Consider the following 19,217-nt stretch of genomic DNA (forward strand, 5'->3'; position numbering starts at 1 on the left):
GTAATTACTCATGTCACCCTTTGATCCCTCTTTGTCAATTGGGCATGCATTTGCACTTCTAAGTATGCCCTCATAATTATGGATAAGAGTTTGCTTACCTCATTTGCTGCCACCCTTAATATAATTTGATAGATCCTTCATCCCTAGGTGCCTGTTTTTTGTTCAGCTTCAACAATCTCTCTTCCACTTTCCTGTCAGTTATTGCAAAAACATTTAGTTCCCCATTAGAGTTTGATAACTTCTGGCATCCCTTTCCCTAAAGAATACCTCATGTTTGTCAGCAACATGGGCAGGGTCAACAATTAAACCATTGACATCATTTCCCACTGTGATTACACTCCTTCCTTCTACTGTTAATATAAGCATAAAAGTCTTTTCTGCTGTTCTTTGCCAGAGACTTCTCTTAATCTGCTTTGACTTGCCTAACTTTCTTTGTAACTTTATTACAGACTAGTTTATATCTACCATAGACTTCTGTATTTCCTGATAATTTATATGCATCTCCTGCATTTTACTTCTCTGCCACAAGTGTGTTCAGCTTCTCCTTGCTGATATTAAAAATCATGAATATGTTATCTGTATTTTTTAACTACAGCTTAGATGTGCATTGGTGATTGCAGGTCAGACATATTTGCAGACTAACTACCACAACTGGGTATGCAAGCAGCTCTCAAATTATACTGACCATCAAACTTCCCTTCGATGTGACAATCTTCTAGTAACTTTTATATGCAAATTTGCTGTTTGTTTATTTTTCAAAATTATTATAATATGCTTATTTCAACTTAATAGACTTTAATGTAAATTTTTTGTCCCTTTTGTTACAGTTTACTCCTTGGCAGACATAAAGAATGCTGGGAAGACCTTTATCAAAAAAGCATATTAGAATACCCATTGACACACTTGTATCTGTTCTAATTTATAACCCCTCACTACTTCCTTCCTTCCTTCCTCCACACTAGTGCCAAGGCTTACATCAATGAAGGACCTAGCCTTTGAGCTCACAACAGCAAATGGAAGTTTGTTAGAAGTAGAACTTTACCATGGTAGGCACATTTTACTAGCAAACAACAAACCCATTCATTCCTGACTTCATTAAACATATTATGGAACATCCCATAGAGCAGCAGTATCCATATTCCTCATGGTGTTGTCAGAAAAAGAAAACTTTAAAACCTTAAAAACCATGTCTCCCCATTCCTCTTCAATTGATTCACAACACATTTTTAAAAAGAACTAGTTTATCCAAGGCAGGGTCTCATGACTGTATGGAAACTCTTCCTACAGAAAAGGCGGAATTAGAGCAGGGGTCAGCGACCTGTGGCTCTTTGAACGTGTAACTGCGGTTCTTTAACGTTTAGCCCTCATGTATGAAAAGCACAGCGGGCACGGGCGGCGATGTGAATATAGCATTAGTTTCAGCGCAAGCCACAAACGCTTCTCAGTTTAGTTTGCCTGTGCATCGCGAGCAGAGCACGCGTACTGCAAGGTGTTGGAGGGTAATCATTGCAGCGGTGGCGAATATAAAATAGTTAAAACAGGAACAAAATATTCGTGTGTACATAGTGTTTGTGATAGGTACGTGAATTCATATTTTAAATCACTTGAGCTTTTTAAATCAGTGATGTGGTATAAGTAATATTTCAAAAATATATATATCTTTTGAAATATTTGAAGGTATTTGAAACACCTTCCCATTCTTTTCCATTTCTTAAAAAACTCCCCCCTCCTCTCAGCTTGAGCTGCAGTTCTTCAGATTCTTTTTTTTTTTTTTTTTTTTTTTAATTAGATCAAAAATGGCTCTTTACTCAAAAAAAGATTGCCGACCTCTGAATTAGAGATTTTTAGATCTCTGAACTCAGCGTTGAATCCAGAGTGTTTGCATTGGGGGAAGAATGTACACCTTTGGAGATGACGTGTAGTATATAACTGTGTGTGTGTATGTATATATATATCTTTATTATTTTAGTATTTACAGCATATGTATGTTAATGTAAATATATAAACAAATCTGTATAGAAGAAGAAAATAGAGTAGAGCCAGTGGAAGCAGTAACTAAAATAAATTTGATAAGTTTTTATTACGACAAAGAAGCTTTCATTAGGTTTCTTTGTTGTATTAAAAACTTATCAAATTTATTTTAGTTACCGCTTCCACTGGCTCTACTATATTTTCTTCTTCTAAACCATGGAAACCAGTGCCACAGGCCCATTCTCTTTTATTCAAATCTGTATATTTATGAATGTTGTTATAAGAAAATATGAGAAAACAAAATAGGAAACAAAAGGAAATATTTATTATTTAACAGCTAAATATTAATTTATTTAATTACCATGATTTGAGTTACTGAAAGCTTAAAATGCCGAAGTTCGTGACAGGGAATATGTACTTAGTCAAAGCTTAATAAAAACAGCACTCATCTCAATCTGTTATGGTTACATAACAGATTGAGAATTACGAAACAGTGGTGTGGGAAATCTCTGATTGAAACTAAAATCAGAAGTTAAGAATCGTGATTAAGAAAGTGTAATTTAAAAAACTTAGCCCAGAGGAGGGGAGGTGCACCACATCATCCTCTAGTTGTCATTTACAATACTGTATAAATAAAATATCTTAAAATTAAAAAAGGAATAAGGCCAATAGTCATGAACGACGGACTTTCGTAGATTCACCTTCAGTTGTCATTAAAATGAAGGGCAGAAGATTGCTGTTTATCTTAAGTACCCAAAATGTTTTGCTGGACACGTGGTAATTTAACTCGTGTGAGGTTCCAAATGGAAGACAAGGAAACCGGAAGTTTTGTGTTTAAGACATCAAGATTGGTGTTGAGACAGTACCATTCTATTATGAGGGTTTCATATAGAAGGAGTTTATAGTTTGAATTTAATTTGATAATGGTTATTGTGACATCAACTGAGGGGTTGTGGTTATGAGTGTGTACGTGCTGAGACAGTTCATTATTTCCTTGTTGTGTCCAGAAACTATTAATGTGGTAGTAGGTGCGTGCGTTTGCGATGGTGAATAATCCAAATATATTGGTAGTACTCCCAATGTAACGTGTTACAATCAGGTTGACATTTGATTAAATAAACTGTTATTAATGTCCTTAGTGTCATATATGCAGGTTTCTTTATATTTGTTAAAAGGGGTTCCTAATTTATTATAAGTAGAAAAAATTATAGAAATATCAGTAAAGATTTGACGTAATCATCTAGCGATTTGGCAGTGGTAAGGAAGGACAATGCGGATGTTGGATGTATTGGATTTTTTATAACTGAGTTATTAAAATCATTCGAATTACTAATCTTACCTTTAACAGTTGAAATAATTTGTTGGATTAATTTGATGGGATGTTTTCTAGCTGTGAATTTTTCAGTAAGATATTTTAGCTCAAGAACTAAATCATCCTGTGATTGGCAGTATTTAAAAGAATTAAAAACTTGGTTGTAGAGAACCGATTTTTTTTTTTTTTTTTTTTTTTACGCTAAGGGAATGGTGTGAAAGAAAATAGATATTGGCTTGTATTTGTTTTTTTCTTATAGATTTTTGTCTTTAGCCTGTTATTTTGTTTATATATTAGATTAAGAAAATGAATTGTATTATTAGTTTCTAGTTCTAAGGTGTATTTTAATCTGGGGTGTACTGAATTAAATCTGGTAAAAAGATTGTTGATGGTGTTTCGGTTATTATTAGAACATCTAATAATAACCGAATTATTAGAACATCTGCATAATTAATTAATGAAATTAATTCATTGTGCTGAAAGAATGTTCAGCACTAGCAGTTGAAACAGGAATACAAGCTTAGCTTGAAACATATCTATAGCTCAACATATCCAATATTTGATTTCAAAATTGAATGTATAAGATTGTTGCTGAATTGGTTTTTTTTTTTGTCACATATTTAAATGAGCGAATGTTATTGTACAAAGGATCAAAGTTCAAATTTAGACAAGACAAGATTATCTTTGTCATCTTGTGTTAGTTTGCAGTAACGTTGATGATTGACACATTTCTTTATCATTAAAACGATCCTTCACTGAAAGAGTATTCTGTCCCAACTGCACTGTCTCTATGGCTTTGAGTGATATTATTTGTAAAAGGCAGCAAGGATAAAAGAATCAAAGATTGGAAATCCCTGTGATTGGCTGAATTTTTCTTGTTTCAGTTCCTGCACATTTTTTTCTTTGTTTCAGTTTTTCGTACATGTATATAGTTTTATTATTTTTGTCCTTCAAAGTGCATTCATCGAAGTAACCTGGCAACAAATAATTCCACCACAAATCATGTATAGTACATATACATATATAATAAAAAGGTTATAAAATAAATTGTTTGTAGGCTGCAACAAAGTCATTGTCTTGTTTGTGGTATACAAATGAAGAATTGGCCACAAATACTCTTGATATGAAAAAAACAAATAAACGGAACCTGAAAACCATAAAGTGAAATTGCCAGATATTATTTAGCCCTTCCCCCTGAAAGCCGCTGGACTACTCTCTAATTACGAGTAGTATCTGTCACTGTGGAACCTATTCACGGCCTGCTATCCAGTCATCTTGTTTATGATTAAAAAAAAAAAAAGAGAGAGAGAGAGAGAGAAAATTAGTTGCAGGTAGAATGTGTGAAACACTATCAAAAAATGATTTGTATAAAAATAAATGGGAACCTGAAAACCATAAAACAAAAATGCCTACACTTGTAACTTGTTACAATTTGTACAGCCAGAAATATTGCCCATTTAATTATTTTGAAAATTTCATGTCTTTTGAATTTTAGTGATTTATTTTTGCCATGTATCACCTAAAACCTTCCACATGCCACTGGGGGTGCAAGTACTACACTTTGGGAAACACTGCTTTTATTGATGTGATTTTTTGTATTGTGTTTATTTGACATAAATTAATTGAATTTGTGTTTTATAATTATAACATTGAGTAAATTGATAATATGGTCCCTAGAGAGTGCAGTAAGAAGAAAATTTCAATTAAAATTAAACAAAAGATGTGGCAAATTTCAATGTCTGAGATCTTGGAACGAATATATTAAAAAAAAAAAAAATATATATATATATAGTATTTTTCATCAGCTTGCCCAAGGGGAGAGGGATTTTATTCCACCAGGGGCAAAACTCATCCTGAGTCACCCCCCTGGATTCAACACTGTGTCAACTGCACACGTGATAATCAGTATCTGTGGTGCACTATGGCCATAGTTGCCGATGTGCCTAATAAATCCCTAAACCAACAACAATCAGTATCTGCATTTTTCGTCCAGAAATTCTTCCCCTTTTTCCCAGTTCGCATGCAACATACATAATATTTGTCATATCGTTTCAGTGTACTTTTTTCTTTAATGGGAAAACTTTATATTAGATGTTATCACATACAGTTTCCCTTCAATGCATTAAGGGCTTATGCTTGAGGCATAAGCCCTTAATGCATTAGAGTTCTAACTTATATCATACCCCATCAGGCATCTCTCATATTGTGGAGATATACTTCACAACTGTTTTGTCATCATTGCATCACTTGGGTACCTACCCACCCACCGAAGAAGGGCCAAATAGCCCTGAAATGATGCCGTCTGGGTGGTGGTATCCACTGAGAATAAGTAACAACAGTCTTCTCCTTTGGGTGAAGCGTTACTTATTCGAAGTAATGCAATGTCATGGCAACTCGTCGTGAAGGTATTCACAATATGAGATGTAACTTAAATGATGCCGCTATTGCAAATTTGCTAATCTATAATTGGTTGTGTATAAATGATGCAAGTGCACTAAGATATACATTGGATAGACTATAAACTTCATATTAGTGTAGGGAAATATTATTCTTCACTGTCATACTGTTATTATTTTACAGGCTTCTGAACGTTCTAGAAGTAATTGCACCCTTTAAGCATTTTAGTAAGCTAAGAGAATTTGTACAAATGAAGCTACCAGTTGGGTTTCCTGTGAAAATAGGTAACTTGATGTTTCAGCATTTTTTTTTTTTTTTTTAAATAAAAATGTAATTTGTAGAATAATAGTTGTTTGGTTAAAACATGTTCTACACAGACAGTTCTCAACAGGGCATGAGAAAAATAGAAACATACACTTAAACCAATATGGTGATGTGTTAGTTCATGCCAAGACCTATTTTGTATTGTTTTCTCTATATTGTGTATGTGTGGGTGTGTGTTATTTTTCATTTGTCATCTCAAATAGACAAAGTATTCGTAATGGATCAGCATCAAGGTTCTGATTTTAACTGCTGAAGAGTAAGAAGCACAAGAAAATAATAACAAAATGTTGGCTATGTTTAGTGAAGATTTCCATTCAAAAATTGTCTGGCCAGAGATTTAAGGGAGGAGAGAAAAAGAAGCTCAGTTAGCCTTTTCAGAACAGCTCTGTCATGAGAAATCGACCAACAGTGTTGAACTTCTTAAAATTCCATTTCAGAGTAAGAGATGCATAATGACTAGAGAACTTTCAGAATTGCTGAACATCAGTATAGAAAGTATCTGCTGCATTATTTGTGATCTTCATTACCATGAAGTTGCAACTCAGTGGATTCTCAGGTTATTGAAAGATTAACAGAATTTATAAATGGGATTATGGTTTTAGCACTTTTTATGCCTTTCATGAAGTGGACTTTGGATTTTTGATAATATTGTAGTAAGTGATGAGTTTTTCCATAATTATTTTGAACTGGAGTGAGCTTTTCATTGTTCAATGGAAGCATCTTTGGTTTTTAAGTGTAAAAAAAAAGTTTCATTTAAATATTTTTGCAGGAAAAGTTATGACAACAGTGGTTATTTGCTTTAGACTTTAAGAATCTGAGACCAATGTTAATTAAAAATGATATTCAGAAATTTTGAAGTACCTTCACTCAGCATAAAATGCAAGTGACTGGAACAGCTAACAGATGTAGTCATCCACAAATTCACATGTTGTCAAGCCGACCGGGCTAGCCGGGTGGGTAAAGCACCTGCCTGGCAACCCAAAGGTCGCGGGTTCGAATCCCGCCTCGGGCTTGGATCAAAGTACTGCAAAAACCTTGGGAGGTGCATTATGGCCACAGAAGCTGATGCGCCAATAACTACCAAAGAAAAAAAAAAAAAAAACATGTTGTCAATTAGATTCTGGCTGATAATATATGGAGATATATGTGCTTTGCATAGATAAGCCGTGACCACCAAATACGGAGGATGTGGAAAGGTCAGGGAATGACCACCGCATATACCCGTAGCAATATGGCCTTAGTTGCTAATGCTCCTAAAGAAAACCAAATAACAAATAACATAGATAAACATGCCAGGAGCCATTCATATGTTCTGCATGCAGTCCAAATTTGTCACCATATGACTCATGTTTTTAGTCAGTTGAAAAAAGCTATAAAAGGATCACTTCAATATGGATGCTGAAGTAAAAATAGCTTTTGCTGAAAGAATTTTTTTGAAAAAAGGAATACATAGAATAGTAGAGCAATGGGGCACATGTCTAAATTCCAAAGGTGATTTTTAAAAGTTTTTAAAAAATAAAATTTCTTAAAAACCTTAATTGTTTTAATTGAACAAACCTTTACTTTAAAAATTAAAAATGAAGTGCTCTATTATGCTTCATTATCCTTATTAAATAAATCAGTATTTGATAAATTCAAATAAAGTTAATTTATTTACATAATATATGTCACTTAAAAATCATATAGTTATTATTATTGTTGTTATTATTAAAAAAACTTCTCCTTTCTGTCTATGACAGGTACTGCTACCAAGTGCATGGGGTTGTTGGTTGTATCCAATTGCTATTATTGCTATTATTATTACTGTTGATCAAGAAACTCATTACTATCCTACAGGTGTTCAGGATTGTGGCTTTCTCGACTTCCGTATAAGAGTTCTCTGGGAGGCTTATTGCTGCTGGTTCTTATTGAGGCACATGTCTTTGGTGCCATGCTGGTGGGTGACACATGATCAGGATGGTCATTGCTTGTTCCATATGGCCTTTGACTTCCTTTTGTAGGTCTGAGTACTTCATAATGTTTTCCTCGTATGTTTTCTGGAGGTTGCTGTGTTGATCAGGTAGGTAGGTATCTATTTCTTTCTTGTCGATGAGGGTTATGTCTGGTCTGCTATGTGGGATCATCTTGTCTGCTATTATGGCACAGTCCCAGTATAGTCTCTCAGTTGAGGTCTCTAGTATGACCGGAGGCTCGTACTTGTAAACTTTCTTTGATCACCTAGTATTTTTCCAATAGGTAGCTTCTAATATGTTATCCTGGTTGTGTTTGTGAATGTACTGCAACTGCATGATCATCCTGCAATTGATTGCTGGATTGTTGCTGTGATCGATGACACGTTGTCAGTGCCACCTGGCATTCACACATTGTCAGTGCTACGTGGCATTGATAACATGTGTCATCTGTTACTCCAGGGTTCTTGGCAATGAATTTTCTGTAGTTCCTGGTGTTAATTACCTAGTCTTAATGGTCAGAGAGTATGTACAAGTTATTCCTCCCTTCTTTTAGGATATACCCATACTTGCTGTTATTGAGCATAGTGGGCTGAGTGCTAGAAAGAACTACAGTAGGCTCAGGGCATCTCCCTGAAAGATTCCTCTTCTGATGGGTATCAATCTGGTACATGATGTTCTCAACCTTGATGGTGGTCCTCTATTTTGCCATGGTTGCTTCTAGGAAGTGAGTCAGGTTGACTTTGTAGATCTTCAATGTCTCTATGAGCCAATGAGGCATGGAGTCGAAGTCCATGTGGTAGTTGATGTAGGCGATGTACAAGTTATGGTGCTTCTTGTAGGCTTTCTCCATAACTGCAGCATCTGTGGTCAATTGCTCCTTGCATCCTCTGCTCATCTGTCTACATCTCTTCTGCTGCTCAGGCATGATATTCTGGTTCTCCAAATGTTTTGATATCTTATTAGTTACGCAGCTGGTCAGTATCTTGTACATTGTTGGGAGGCAAGTGATTGGTCTGTACTTTTCCAGGTTTGTGGTGTCTTTGTCCTTAGCTTTCAGGTAGGTTATTCCTTGAGCCAAAGACTCTGGGATTGTGTCAAGGTACCTTATTATCTGGATGAACTGCTCTACTATGTGCCTGTGTGTGCAGCTGAATTTCTTATACCCGTAGTTGTGGATGTTATCTATTCCTGAGGTTTGCCATTTGTCAGACTTCCTGATCAATTGTTGTATTTCTTCCTCTTGAATCTCCCATTCTTGTATGTTCTAGGTCTATCCTGGGGATACAGCTTATGGCTAACTTTGCTGCTCTGCAGGTTTTCCCAGAACTCATATACCTTCTGTTTGGGGGTCATTGCCTTCCTCCTCCTCCTCCTCCTCCTCTTGTCCAATTTTCCTTCGTAGAATTGTCTGATTTTCCTATGGTTTTCATCCAATATCCTGTTGTCTTTCCTCTGAGCACTCTCCCTGTAACGGTGAAGTTGAGTGCCAGGAGGTTCTGCTTTGGGTATCAAAGTATTCTTCAATCCTCTGATTATAGCTCTCGTGTTTGCTATGGATGTTGTCCTTCTTGAGAATGACTTTTCTGATCAGCTTCTTACTTCTGTTATCCCATTGGTACTGGGGTAACAGAAGTCAGTCAGTTGGCCTATCTTCACTCATCTCTTCTATCTTCTGCTATAGCCTTCTTTCTCAGGCTGGTAATTCCTTGTCTTCATGTTTTGTTTTATATTGGTCTCTGGTTTCCCTTTAATCCTGGTGGCTGCTAATGCGGCACAGTAAATGGCTGTGCGGATGGTGTCTAGTGTTACTTTGTTGTTCGTCTCTGCTTTGGTATGATATGGATCTTTGTGGAGTTCATTCTCTTGAATTCTGCTAGTGCTTTCTTCCACTCTTCTTCTTCTAATCTGGATATTGCAATCTTGCCTGCTTGCATTTTGGCTGCTCTGGGTTATAGTTCTCATTCTTACTGGTTCCATTATGGCCGTATTTGTTATTGTTTGCAGTTGGTCATTCACATCCTGCTTGACTTTTTCCAAGATTACTGGAGCTATCAGGTTCATCTCTAAATGGTCAGTCTCTCGTCTGTTATTCGCTGTACAATGTTGGAACGATTCCTGAACAGTCAGGAATCATTCCATCCATTTGGTGTGTGGTTTCATCCTGTACATTGTCATGTCTGCCTCTAGTTTTGCTACTTCGTAGTATGCCCACATGATGAATGTATTCATTTCAATGCTGCACTTCATGCGTTGACCTCTTCTTCCCTCCTGTGTGGTCACTAGTTGTAGTAGCCGTATGCCGCCTCCGTAGCCAGGTGGGAAGGAGCAGCAGTGCGTAGCACATGCTTCTTGATTAGACCGGGGTTCGAGCCCGTCACCACCAAATACGGAGGATGCGGAAAGGTCAGGGAATGACCACCGCATATCCCGGAGCAATATGGCCTTAGTTGCTAATGCTCCTAAAAACCAAACAAATAACATAATGTAGTAGCCGTACGGGAGACAATTCCACTTGCTTGACTGTTGTCCACGGGAGACTGTCTCCAACTTTTCAGACAACCCCTCTCCCTAAAGCTTGAACATGAGTGACTTTATCCAGCACCACACTCACAGTATATTATAATAAAAAATACTTTTTTTTTTTATGGGATTTTTTGTCCTGTGACGGGTACTGGTACCAAGTGTGTGGGATGGTTGGTTGTGTCATTACTATAATTGTTACTGTTAGTCAAGAAAATCTGTTAGTATCCTACAGGTGTTCATTCAGGATTGTGGCTTTCTGAAGTTCCATGTAAGTATTCTCTCAGAAGCCTATTGTTGCTAGTTTTTTATGGAGCCTGTTTGGCACCTTGCCAGTGGTCGACATGATGATCGGGATGGTCATTACTTGTTCCATATGCCACATATTTGACTTCTTGTCTTAGTGCTGAGTACTTCCTGATCTTTTCCTCATATATTTTCTAGTGGTTGCTGGTGTTGGGCACTGCTGTATCAGTCAGGTTGGTAGTCATTCCCTTCTTGTCAATGAGAGTTTTGTCTGATCTTTTGTGCAGGATCATCTTATAGCCCAAATATAGCCCAAGGCTCGTACTTATATATTTTTTGCTGGCTTCTGATGTATTATCCTGGCCACCTAGTATATGGACTGCATTCTGCGGTGATGTGCTAGATTGTTTCTGGATCTGGGTGGTATCGTTAACATGTGTCATCTGTTACTCCAGGGTTCTTGGCCTTGGTCTTTAGCATTAGTAGAGGCATTTGATGCAAGAAAGCAAGCTTATGCAGCATCAGCCAAAAAAAAAAAAAAAAAAAAAACCCACTTCCACTTCACCCCTCTGTTTGTTCAAAATACCTGTCCAGCTGAGCCTTAAACTTATTTAGGCTATCAACCTCCGCCACAAGGGATGGAAGTCTGTTCCACCAACCAACCACCCGCTGGCTAAAGGCAAATTTCTGCACGTCTATCCTACATCTGTCTTTCCTCAATTTGAATTTATGCCCTCTCAGGTGATTTTTCTGAGCTAGAGGAAGAATCCCATCAGCATTGAGCATGCTTAAACCATTCAAGGCTTTATACACCTCTATCAGATCACCTCGCTGGTGCCTAGTCTCCAGACACTGTAATTTGCAAAACTTAAGCCTTTCTTCGTAAGAGCACCCCATTGTCTTGGATGGCAAACATGAATCCTTCAGTCTTTGAAAGGAGCCAAGTGTTGGAAGCCATCTTATCTATGTAGTTTTGATGAAGGTCGTTGCAGTGTTTGCCGTGGAGTATCTTCTTCACCCATCTTTCTGTCTGTTTCTTCTGTCTGTCTGTGTTCCCCTTGTTGAGGTTGAGTGTTATGTGCCATTCATCTGTCTTATGGATTGATAAATTGGTTCTGTGTTTTCCTGGAAATAATCCCACAGGTTCTTAATTGCCTTCTCTTGTTCAATGATATCAGTCAGTCTCTTGATGGCCAACTTCGGGTAGTGTTGGTGCCTCTTAGTCATCATTATCCTGCCCAATCTCGTAATCTCCTTCAGCTTGGTGTTTGTCCATCTATGATCCTGTAGTATGTTAATACTGCGACTGCATAAGTGTGTTTATGGCAATGACTATGTTCCCACCATTCAGCTTTGATTTTAGCAGGCTTCTCAGTCTCTGATGGCTTTTCTCAGTGAGGAATTTGATATCCTTGTTTACTAACTGGTGGGCCTGTATCATCACCAGATATTTGTATGTGTCTCTCCTTCTGTCATGGCTTCAATCTCTTCACCAGTCTTCAACTGATAGTTTCATCTGACTGGATGCCCTTGAAGCAATCCATGGGTCTTGCATTTTACTAGGCCAAGTTGCATTCTGATGTCAGTGCTGAACTCTTCAGTGATCCAGAATAGCCGTTGGAGTTGATTCTCAGTTGCAGCATACAGTTTGAGTTCATCCATGTACATCAGGTGAGAGAAGGTGTACAGATTCTTCCTCCCTTCTTTTAGGGTATATCTGTACTTGCTGTTTTTGAGCATGGTGGACAGTGGATTCAGTGCTAGGCAGAACCATTGTGTGCCCAGGGCATCTCCCTGACAGATTCCTTTTCTGATGGATATTGGTCTGTTTATGGTGTTCTCTAACTTGGTGGACCTCCATTTTGCCATGGTTGTTTCTAGGAAGTGTCAGGATCATGTTGACTTTGTAGATCTGCAGTGTCACTGTCTGCCAGCTACGGGGCACAGAGTTGAAGGCCTATATCTAGTCGATGTAGGCATTGTACAGGTTGTGCTGCTTCTTGTAGACTTGCTCAATAACTGCAGCATCAATGGTCAATTACTCCTTGCATCCTCTGCTCATCTGCCTATGTCCCTTCTGCTGCTTGGTCACGATTTGGCTTTCCAGATGTTTTGATATCTTCTTAGTTATGCAACTGGTCAGTATCTTGTGCATTGTTTGGAGAAAGGTAGTTGGTCTTACTTTGCCAGTTTGTTGTGTCTTCATTTAGGTTATTCCTTGAGTCAAAGACTAGGATTGTGTCAGGGTACCTCATTATCGGCCTCTGTAGCCGAGTGGGCAGGAGCGGGAGTGCAGTAGCACACGCTCTTTGAGTAGACCGGGGTTCAAGCCCCTGACTGCTGAATACGGTCAATCTGCCAACCCGCACTGGACCAGCGTGGCAGATTATGGTCCATTTCCCTCAGCATGAATTGTTGAGGAGGCTTCCATCCTGCAGTGGGTTGATAATGGCTGCACTTTACTTTTTTTTTTTTTTTACCTTATTATCTGGGTGAAATGCTCTGCTATGTGCCTGTGTGTGCAGCTGAATTTCTTATTGTGGATGTTATCTATTCCTGGGGTTTGCCTGTTTCGGCACTTCCTTATCGACTGTTGTACATCTTTCTCCCAAATCTCCAATTCTGTAATTTTTACATTTTTGGTTTTCTTCCTTTCTAGATCTACCCAGGTGGTAGATCTAGAAAGATTGTGACTAACCAGGTGGTAGATTGTGGCTAACTTTACCCTCCACAGGTTTTCTCAGAACTCCTTGAGTACTTTCTGGATGGAGGGATCCATTGCCTTCCTTCTCCTACTGTCTGATATTCCTGTAGAAGGTTCTCTGGTTTTCATGAAATATCTTATATGTTTTCCTCTGCACACTCTCTCTGTAACTGTGAAGTTGAGTGCCAGGAGGTTCTGCTTGTGGGTATCAAGGTATTCTTCGATTCTCTGATTATAGGTCTTGTGTTTGCTATGGATGTTGTCCTTTCTTGAGAATGACATTCACTTTTCTAATCAGCTTCTTACTTCTGTTGTTACCCAGTTGGCCTATCTTCACTCTTATCTCTTCTATCTTTGGCCTTCTTTCTCGGGCTGGTTGTTTCTTGTCTTTCTAGTTCTTGTTCCGTTGTCTGTATTCATTGTTCTCTGTAGTTGATCACTCACATGTTATGTGGGTCCCTAGTTTCGCTTTCTTTAATCCTGGCGGCTGCTACTGCGGCACAGTAAATGTCTGTGTGGATGGTGTCTAGAGTTACTTCTTTGTTGTGACAATCTGGTATTATTCGAATATTGAGGTGATCTGTGACTTGCCAAAGGATTCTGTTTGGTCTCTGCTTCTGTATGGTGTGGATCTTCGTGTGGTCCATTCCCTCAAATTCTGCTAGAGCTTTATTCCATTCTTCTTCTATTTTGGATATTGCGATCTCATCTGTTTCCACTTCAGCTTCTCTGGGTTACAAGAACTATAACCCGGAGCAGCATCTGTTTCCACTTCAGCTGCTCCGGGTTATAGTTCTTGTACTTACTGTTCCTCCTCCAGTTCTGGTTCCATTGTGTCTGTATTCATTGTTCTCTGTAGTTGGTCACTCACATCCGGTTTGATTTTTTCCAAGCTTGTAGAAGCTATCAGGTTCTTGATGATGGTCCACCTCTGGTCTGCTGTATAGTGACTTTAATAGTCAGGAACTGTTTCAACCACTTGGTTTGTAGTTTTGTCCTATATATTGTCACATCTATCTCTAGCTTTGTTACTTCTTAGTATGCTCGCATGATGAACGTATTCATATCGATGCGTAACTTCCAGTTGGGCTGGATTGTCTTGCCCTTCAGTTGTAAACATATGGGAGACAGCGCTACTCTCTCGACTGTCATCTGTGGTAGACTGTCTCCCACTTTTTGAGCCAACCCTTCTTGCTAAGGCCTGAACGTGAGTGACTTTATCCTGCACCACACTCGATGCAGTATGTTCAATATTTCTACAGCTCATCTTTATCCAGCTATGGAGGTGGACTTGTTTAGCATTGAAATCCAGTGGTGGGTGGTTTAGATCCACCACTGGATTTCAGATGGCATTGCTCTGTGCCTCAGCTGCCACTTCGACCTTGGGGAGGGGAGATCCAATGAAGCGACTTTCGTGATTCCCCTCCACCCACTGTGAGATTTGAACCTGGCCAATGAATTTGGTGGTCCAGCATTGTAACCACTGGGGGCTAATCGTGCCCCTTTTGTTTTATTATTATTATTTCTTCTTGCCAAAAGAAAGACAAATAGCATAATATGGCATACAGAAGGTCATTTGGGTTTTACTATATTAAAAAAAAAAAAAAAGTAAATTAAATTATAAATTATTTTTGGAGAAAACTGTTTATATATTGAATATGTGGAGCCCTCACACAAATACGGTCATTTCCGGTTATTTAGGACACATCGGGACTAGTGCATTTTGGTCCTATTAAGCGGCTGCCCCAATTATCTGAAGTTTCACACAAATAGTTAAAAATACAATGGACTCCAGCTTTACAATCAAATCACGTTACGATGGACTCACATTAGTAAAGTACCGTTTGCTATACGATGTGTAGTAAGCTCCAGTCATTGTGATCACGTTTGTGTATTGAATTTTAATTCTATAAACAGCGATTCTAATTAGCGAAAATAGGAGAAATATTATCCACAGGCTATAAAAGTAAAGCTATATTAAGCACACATTTACCCTTTATTAAATTATTAAAAAATTAAATATGTGAAAATTGGAAGAATATATGTGATAATCAGAATAATTAATAAGTACTGTAATATGTATATACTAACTAGTTGACATTTGTGGGTGGGGGTTAAAATTTAAAAAAGTGAAAAGAGAAGCAATCAATAACAAAGAACATGGTACACACAAATTGCAAGTAACAAGATACGCGCAAGTGAGAACGGAGTAACAAGTTACGAAGATTTAAAAATAGGAATGAAGAGAAGATTTCTCTTCTGAAAATTCTGAGAATTCTGAAAATTAATTTTTTTATATGATTGGAGATTTCATGGAAGTGTAAACACATTTCACCATAATAACCCACAGAATTCCAGCTGTCGGTATTATCACAAATTCAATAAGATCGAGTTTACTATCTGTTTATGATAGATTGCACTAATAGAAAAGCCCAATAAACAGGTAACTGCTAATTGTTTTTATTGTTTTATGGTTGTGACCTCCAGAAATCAGAGCGAACCACGTATGGTTGGAGACAATCATAGGGTAATCTCCAGTGCTGCAGTCTCTTCTGCCCCGTCATGTTGTCCCAATTAAGAGAAGTAAATCCTGGCTATTTTCTTGATTGGGTTCTGTTTTTTAAGATTTGCCCCAAATAAATGGCTGCCTCGATATCGGTGGCCCAAATAACTGGAATCTACTGCATATAGTTTGTGAAAGTGTTACAATGGAAATCATAGTTGTATCATAAATCTGAAACTAAATATCTCTCTTGAACTAGACAGCAACATGATTTATCTGGTTTTACAGTTTTGGAGGTTGGTGATTGGCTTTAGCTAACTACAAAGAAACCCAAGAAGTATTCACCAAGCTATGATGATATTCGAAATGCTGATATAGTTGATTGGGCTATTGAAGAGTTGCATGGAGGCTTGAATGGATTTATATTTCTACCAATGAAGAAGGAACACATATCACCTGAGGTTTAATATTAGTATATTAGTTGAGTTTGTGAGTGAGGTAGATGAGCTTTGAAGTTGACTATTTTAATACCTAATATTCATCTGCTGACAGAGACTGCAGGTTTGATATGGCATGAATGGTTAGATTGGCACACTAGTATGGTAATGATGGTAGTCCGTGGTAATCTGCTTGAGGGAGAGAGAAGAAAAACCAAGACCAAAGATCTGAATATATTTATTAAATTTGTTCAAAGATTTAATGAATACATTCAGTTCTTCGGTGATGAGATACTGAAGCTTCCATCATCTGCATATGTGATAAAATGTGGAAAACATTCAAGAAAATGAATAAGTAACTGAGAAAAGCAGGACAAATAAAGTTGCTTTGAGGAATACTGACCTTCATATTCCTGTGTCAAATTTTATGATGAAACATATACTGAAGCTTATGATAAAATTGGGACTTATATAAAATGACTCCTAGGAAGTGAAGTTGTAGATCTGATATTATAAATGAAACTTTAGAATGTGATTAGTGCCAGATTTATGGATTTATTAAAAGGTTAAAAAATGGATAATAACGAGTTATTATCCATTGTTATGAAGTATTAGCATTAGTTGAGGCATACGATGCAAGAAAGCAAGCTTGTGTAACATCAGCCAAAAAAAAAAAAAAAATCCTCCCGTTTCACCCCAAATGCTTTCTCAGCTCAGCCTAAAATTTATTTAAGCTATCAAATTCCACAACAAGAAATGGAAGTCTCTTCCAGCAATCAACTACCAGCTGACTAAAGGCAAATTTCCACACATCTATTCTACAACTGTCTTTCCTCAATTTGAATCTATGCCCCCTCAGGTTCTTAATTTGAGCAAGAGGAAGAATCCCATCAGCATTCAGCTTGCTCAAACCATACACCTTAATCAGATCATCTCAAAGATGCCTCATCTCCAGACTCTGCAATATGCAGAACTTAAGCCTTTCTTGGTAACCAACCCTTTGTTCCACTCACTTGCTCTTCTCTGCACCCATTCAAGCAGTTCTTCATCTTTCCTAAAATGAGACCTGTATGCAGTACTCAAGGTGTGGCCTGAGTATTGCCTTATACAAGGGGATAATCACCTCTTTATCCCTGCTAGCAAAATTCCTATATACCATTGACAAAACCTCATGAGCTACTCTTGCAGCCATTTTTCACTTCTGAGAAAACTTCATATCTGACTGCACAATTAACCCAGGTCTTTTTCTTTCTCCACTACCCTGAGTGTAGTACCACACAGTTGGTATGTTACTCTGGGTTTACTGCTACCAGTATGCAGCAGTTTTCATTTTTCAACGTTAAATTTCAGTTGCCACCTCTCAGCCCATCTGCTCAACTTTTCCAGATCCTGTTGCAATAGCATACTGTACTTACTGTCATTAACAATCCTACCAACTTTTGTATTGCCTGCAAACTTGGACATTAAGCCTGATACACCTTTATTATTGGTAAATACAGAAAATAGTAATGGGTCCAACTGCTACACCACTAATAACATTAGTCCACGAAGAGTAGTGTCCATTGATTACCACTATCTGTTTTCTCCCACTCAACCATCCCTTTATCCATAGCAGCAACTTGTCCTTAATGCCATACTGCTTCAACTTGTATAGTAGTCTTCCATCTGCAACAGTATCAAAAGCTTTCCTAAAATCCAGGTATATACCTGGATTTTGGGAAAGTTCGGAGTTAGGAAATTTTCCTAAAATTCCTAAAATTTTAGGAAAATTCTAGGATTTTAGTTGAACTATCAAAATTATTTTTTGCATCCAATTCCTTTGTGACCACATCATAGTATCAAATCAAATTGGTCAGAGAAACCCTTAATAAACCCATGCTGTGACTGAATTATAAATGCAGTCTTGTCTAGATGATCCTGCAGTGCTTCTTTAACCAATGACTCCATTATTTTCCCCAGAACAGAAGTTAAACTAACAGTTCTGTAAGTACTCCTGTCACACTTAGATCCATCCCCCGTTTATAAATTGGTGTTACATTTTAACATCTCCAGTCCGTGGAGGACTCCCCTCAATCCAAGGATGCTCTCATAATTATGGCTAAGGGCCTGTTTACTTCCTTTGCTGCCTCCTTTAATATAACTGGTTAGATCCCATCTACCCCAGGTGCCTTTCTTATGTTTAACTTCAACAATTTCTTTTCCACTTGACTCTCAATTATTACAAAATCATTTAACTCCTTGTTAGTTTGATAAGCTTCTGGCCTCCACTTCCCTACAGAATTTCTGATGTGTGAATATAGATGCAAAATACTCATTCAATTTGTCATCTACCTGAGCATGATCATCAACAGTCGAACTATCGATATCAAGTGGACCAATCTAATTCATCCCCTTCTTTCTAGAGTTTTATAAATAAAAGAAGTCTTTGCTTTCTTTGCCAAAGATTTTTCGTGGTCTGCCTTTGCTTGCCTAACCTTCTTTGTGACTTGTTTACAGACCAGTTTATATCTACCATAAGCTTCTGTGTTGCCTGATAATTTACATGCCTTCCATGCATTTGTCTTCTGTCCCATAAGTCTCATTAGTACATCTCACATCCATTTAGGCTTAAACCTTCAAGAGTATTTCTTAGTTGGTATGAAAAGCGTAGTGGCTTCCAAGATTAATTCCTAGAGCTGGAAAAGGAATTAGAAAATGTGAATTGGAATATCATCGGTTTGGCTGAAACAAGAAGAAGAAATGAATCACTTATAAGTTTATCAAGTGGAAATCTGCTGTACACTAATGGAAACAGTGAAAGGAGTGAAGGTGGAGTTGGGTTTCTGGTCCATAAAGATTTTAAAAACAACAT

General features: G+C 37.7%; 1 protein-coding gene across 1 annotated transcript in view; it reads left to right on the top strand.

Annotated features, from left to right (window-relative positions):
- The window catches only part of LOC150086483 (ankyrin repeat domain-containing protein 13C), a 144,124-nt gene that overhangs the window by 120,183 nt on the left and 4,724 nt on the right, over window positions 1-19,217 (top strand). The window contains exon 12 of the mRNA XM_090371423.1: window positions 5,864-5,964. Coding sequence (XP_090227549.1) covers window positions 5,864-5,964 — 101 coding nt within the window. The remainder of the gene's footprint in view (window positions 1-5,863; window positions 5,965-19,217) is intronic.

Source organism: Mastigoproctus giganteus, chromosome 4 (genome assembly GCF_048544385.1).
Source record: "Mastigoproctus giganteus isolate SK-2022 chromosome 4, ASM4854438v1, whole genome shotgun sequence".
Classification (NCBI taxonomy): Eukaryota; Metazoa; Arthropoda; class Arachnida; order Uropygi; family Thelyphonidae; genus Mastigoproctus; species Mastigoproctus giganteus.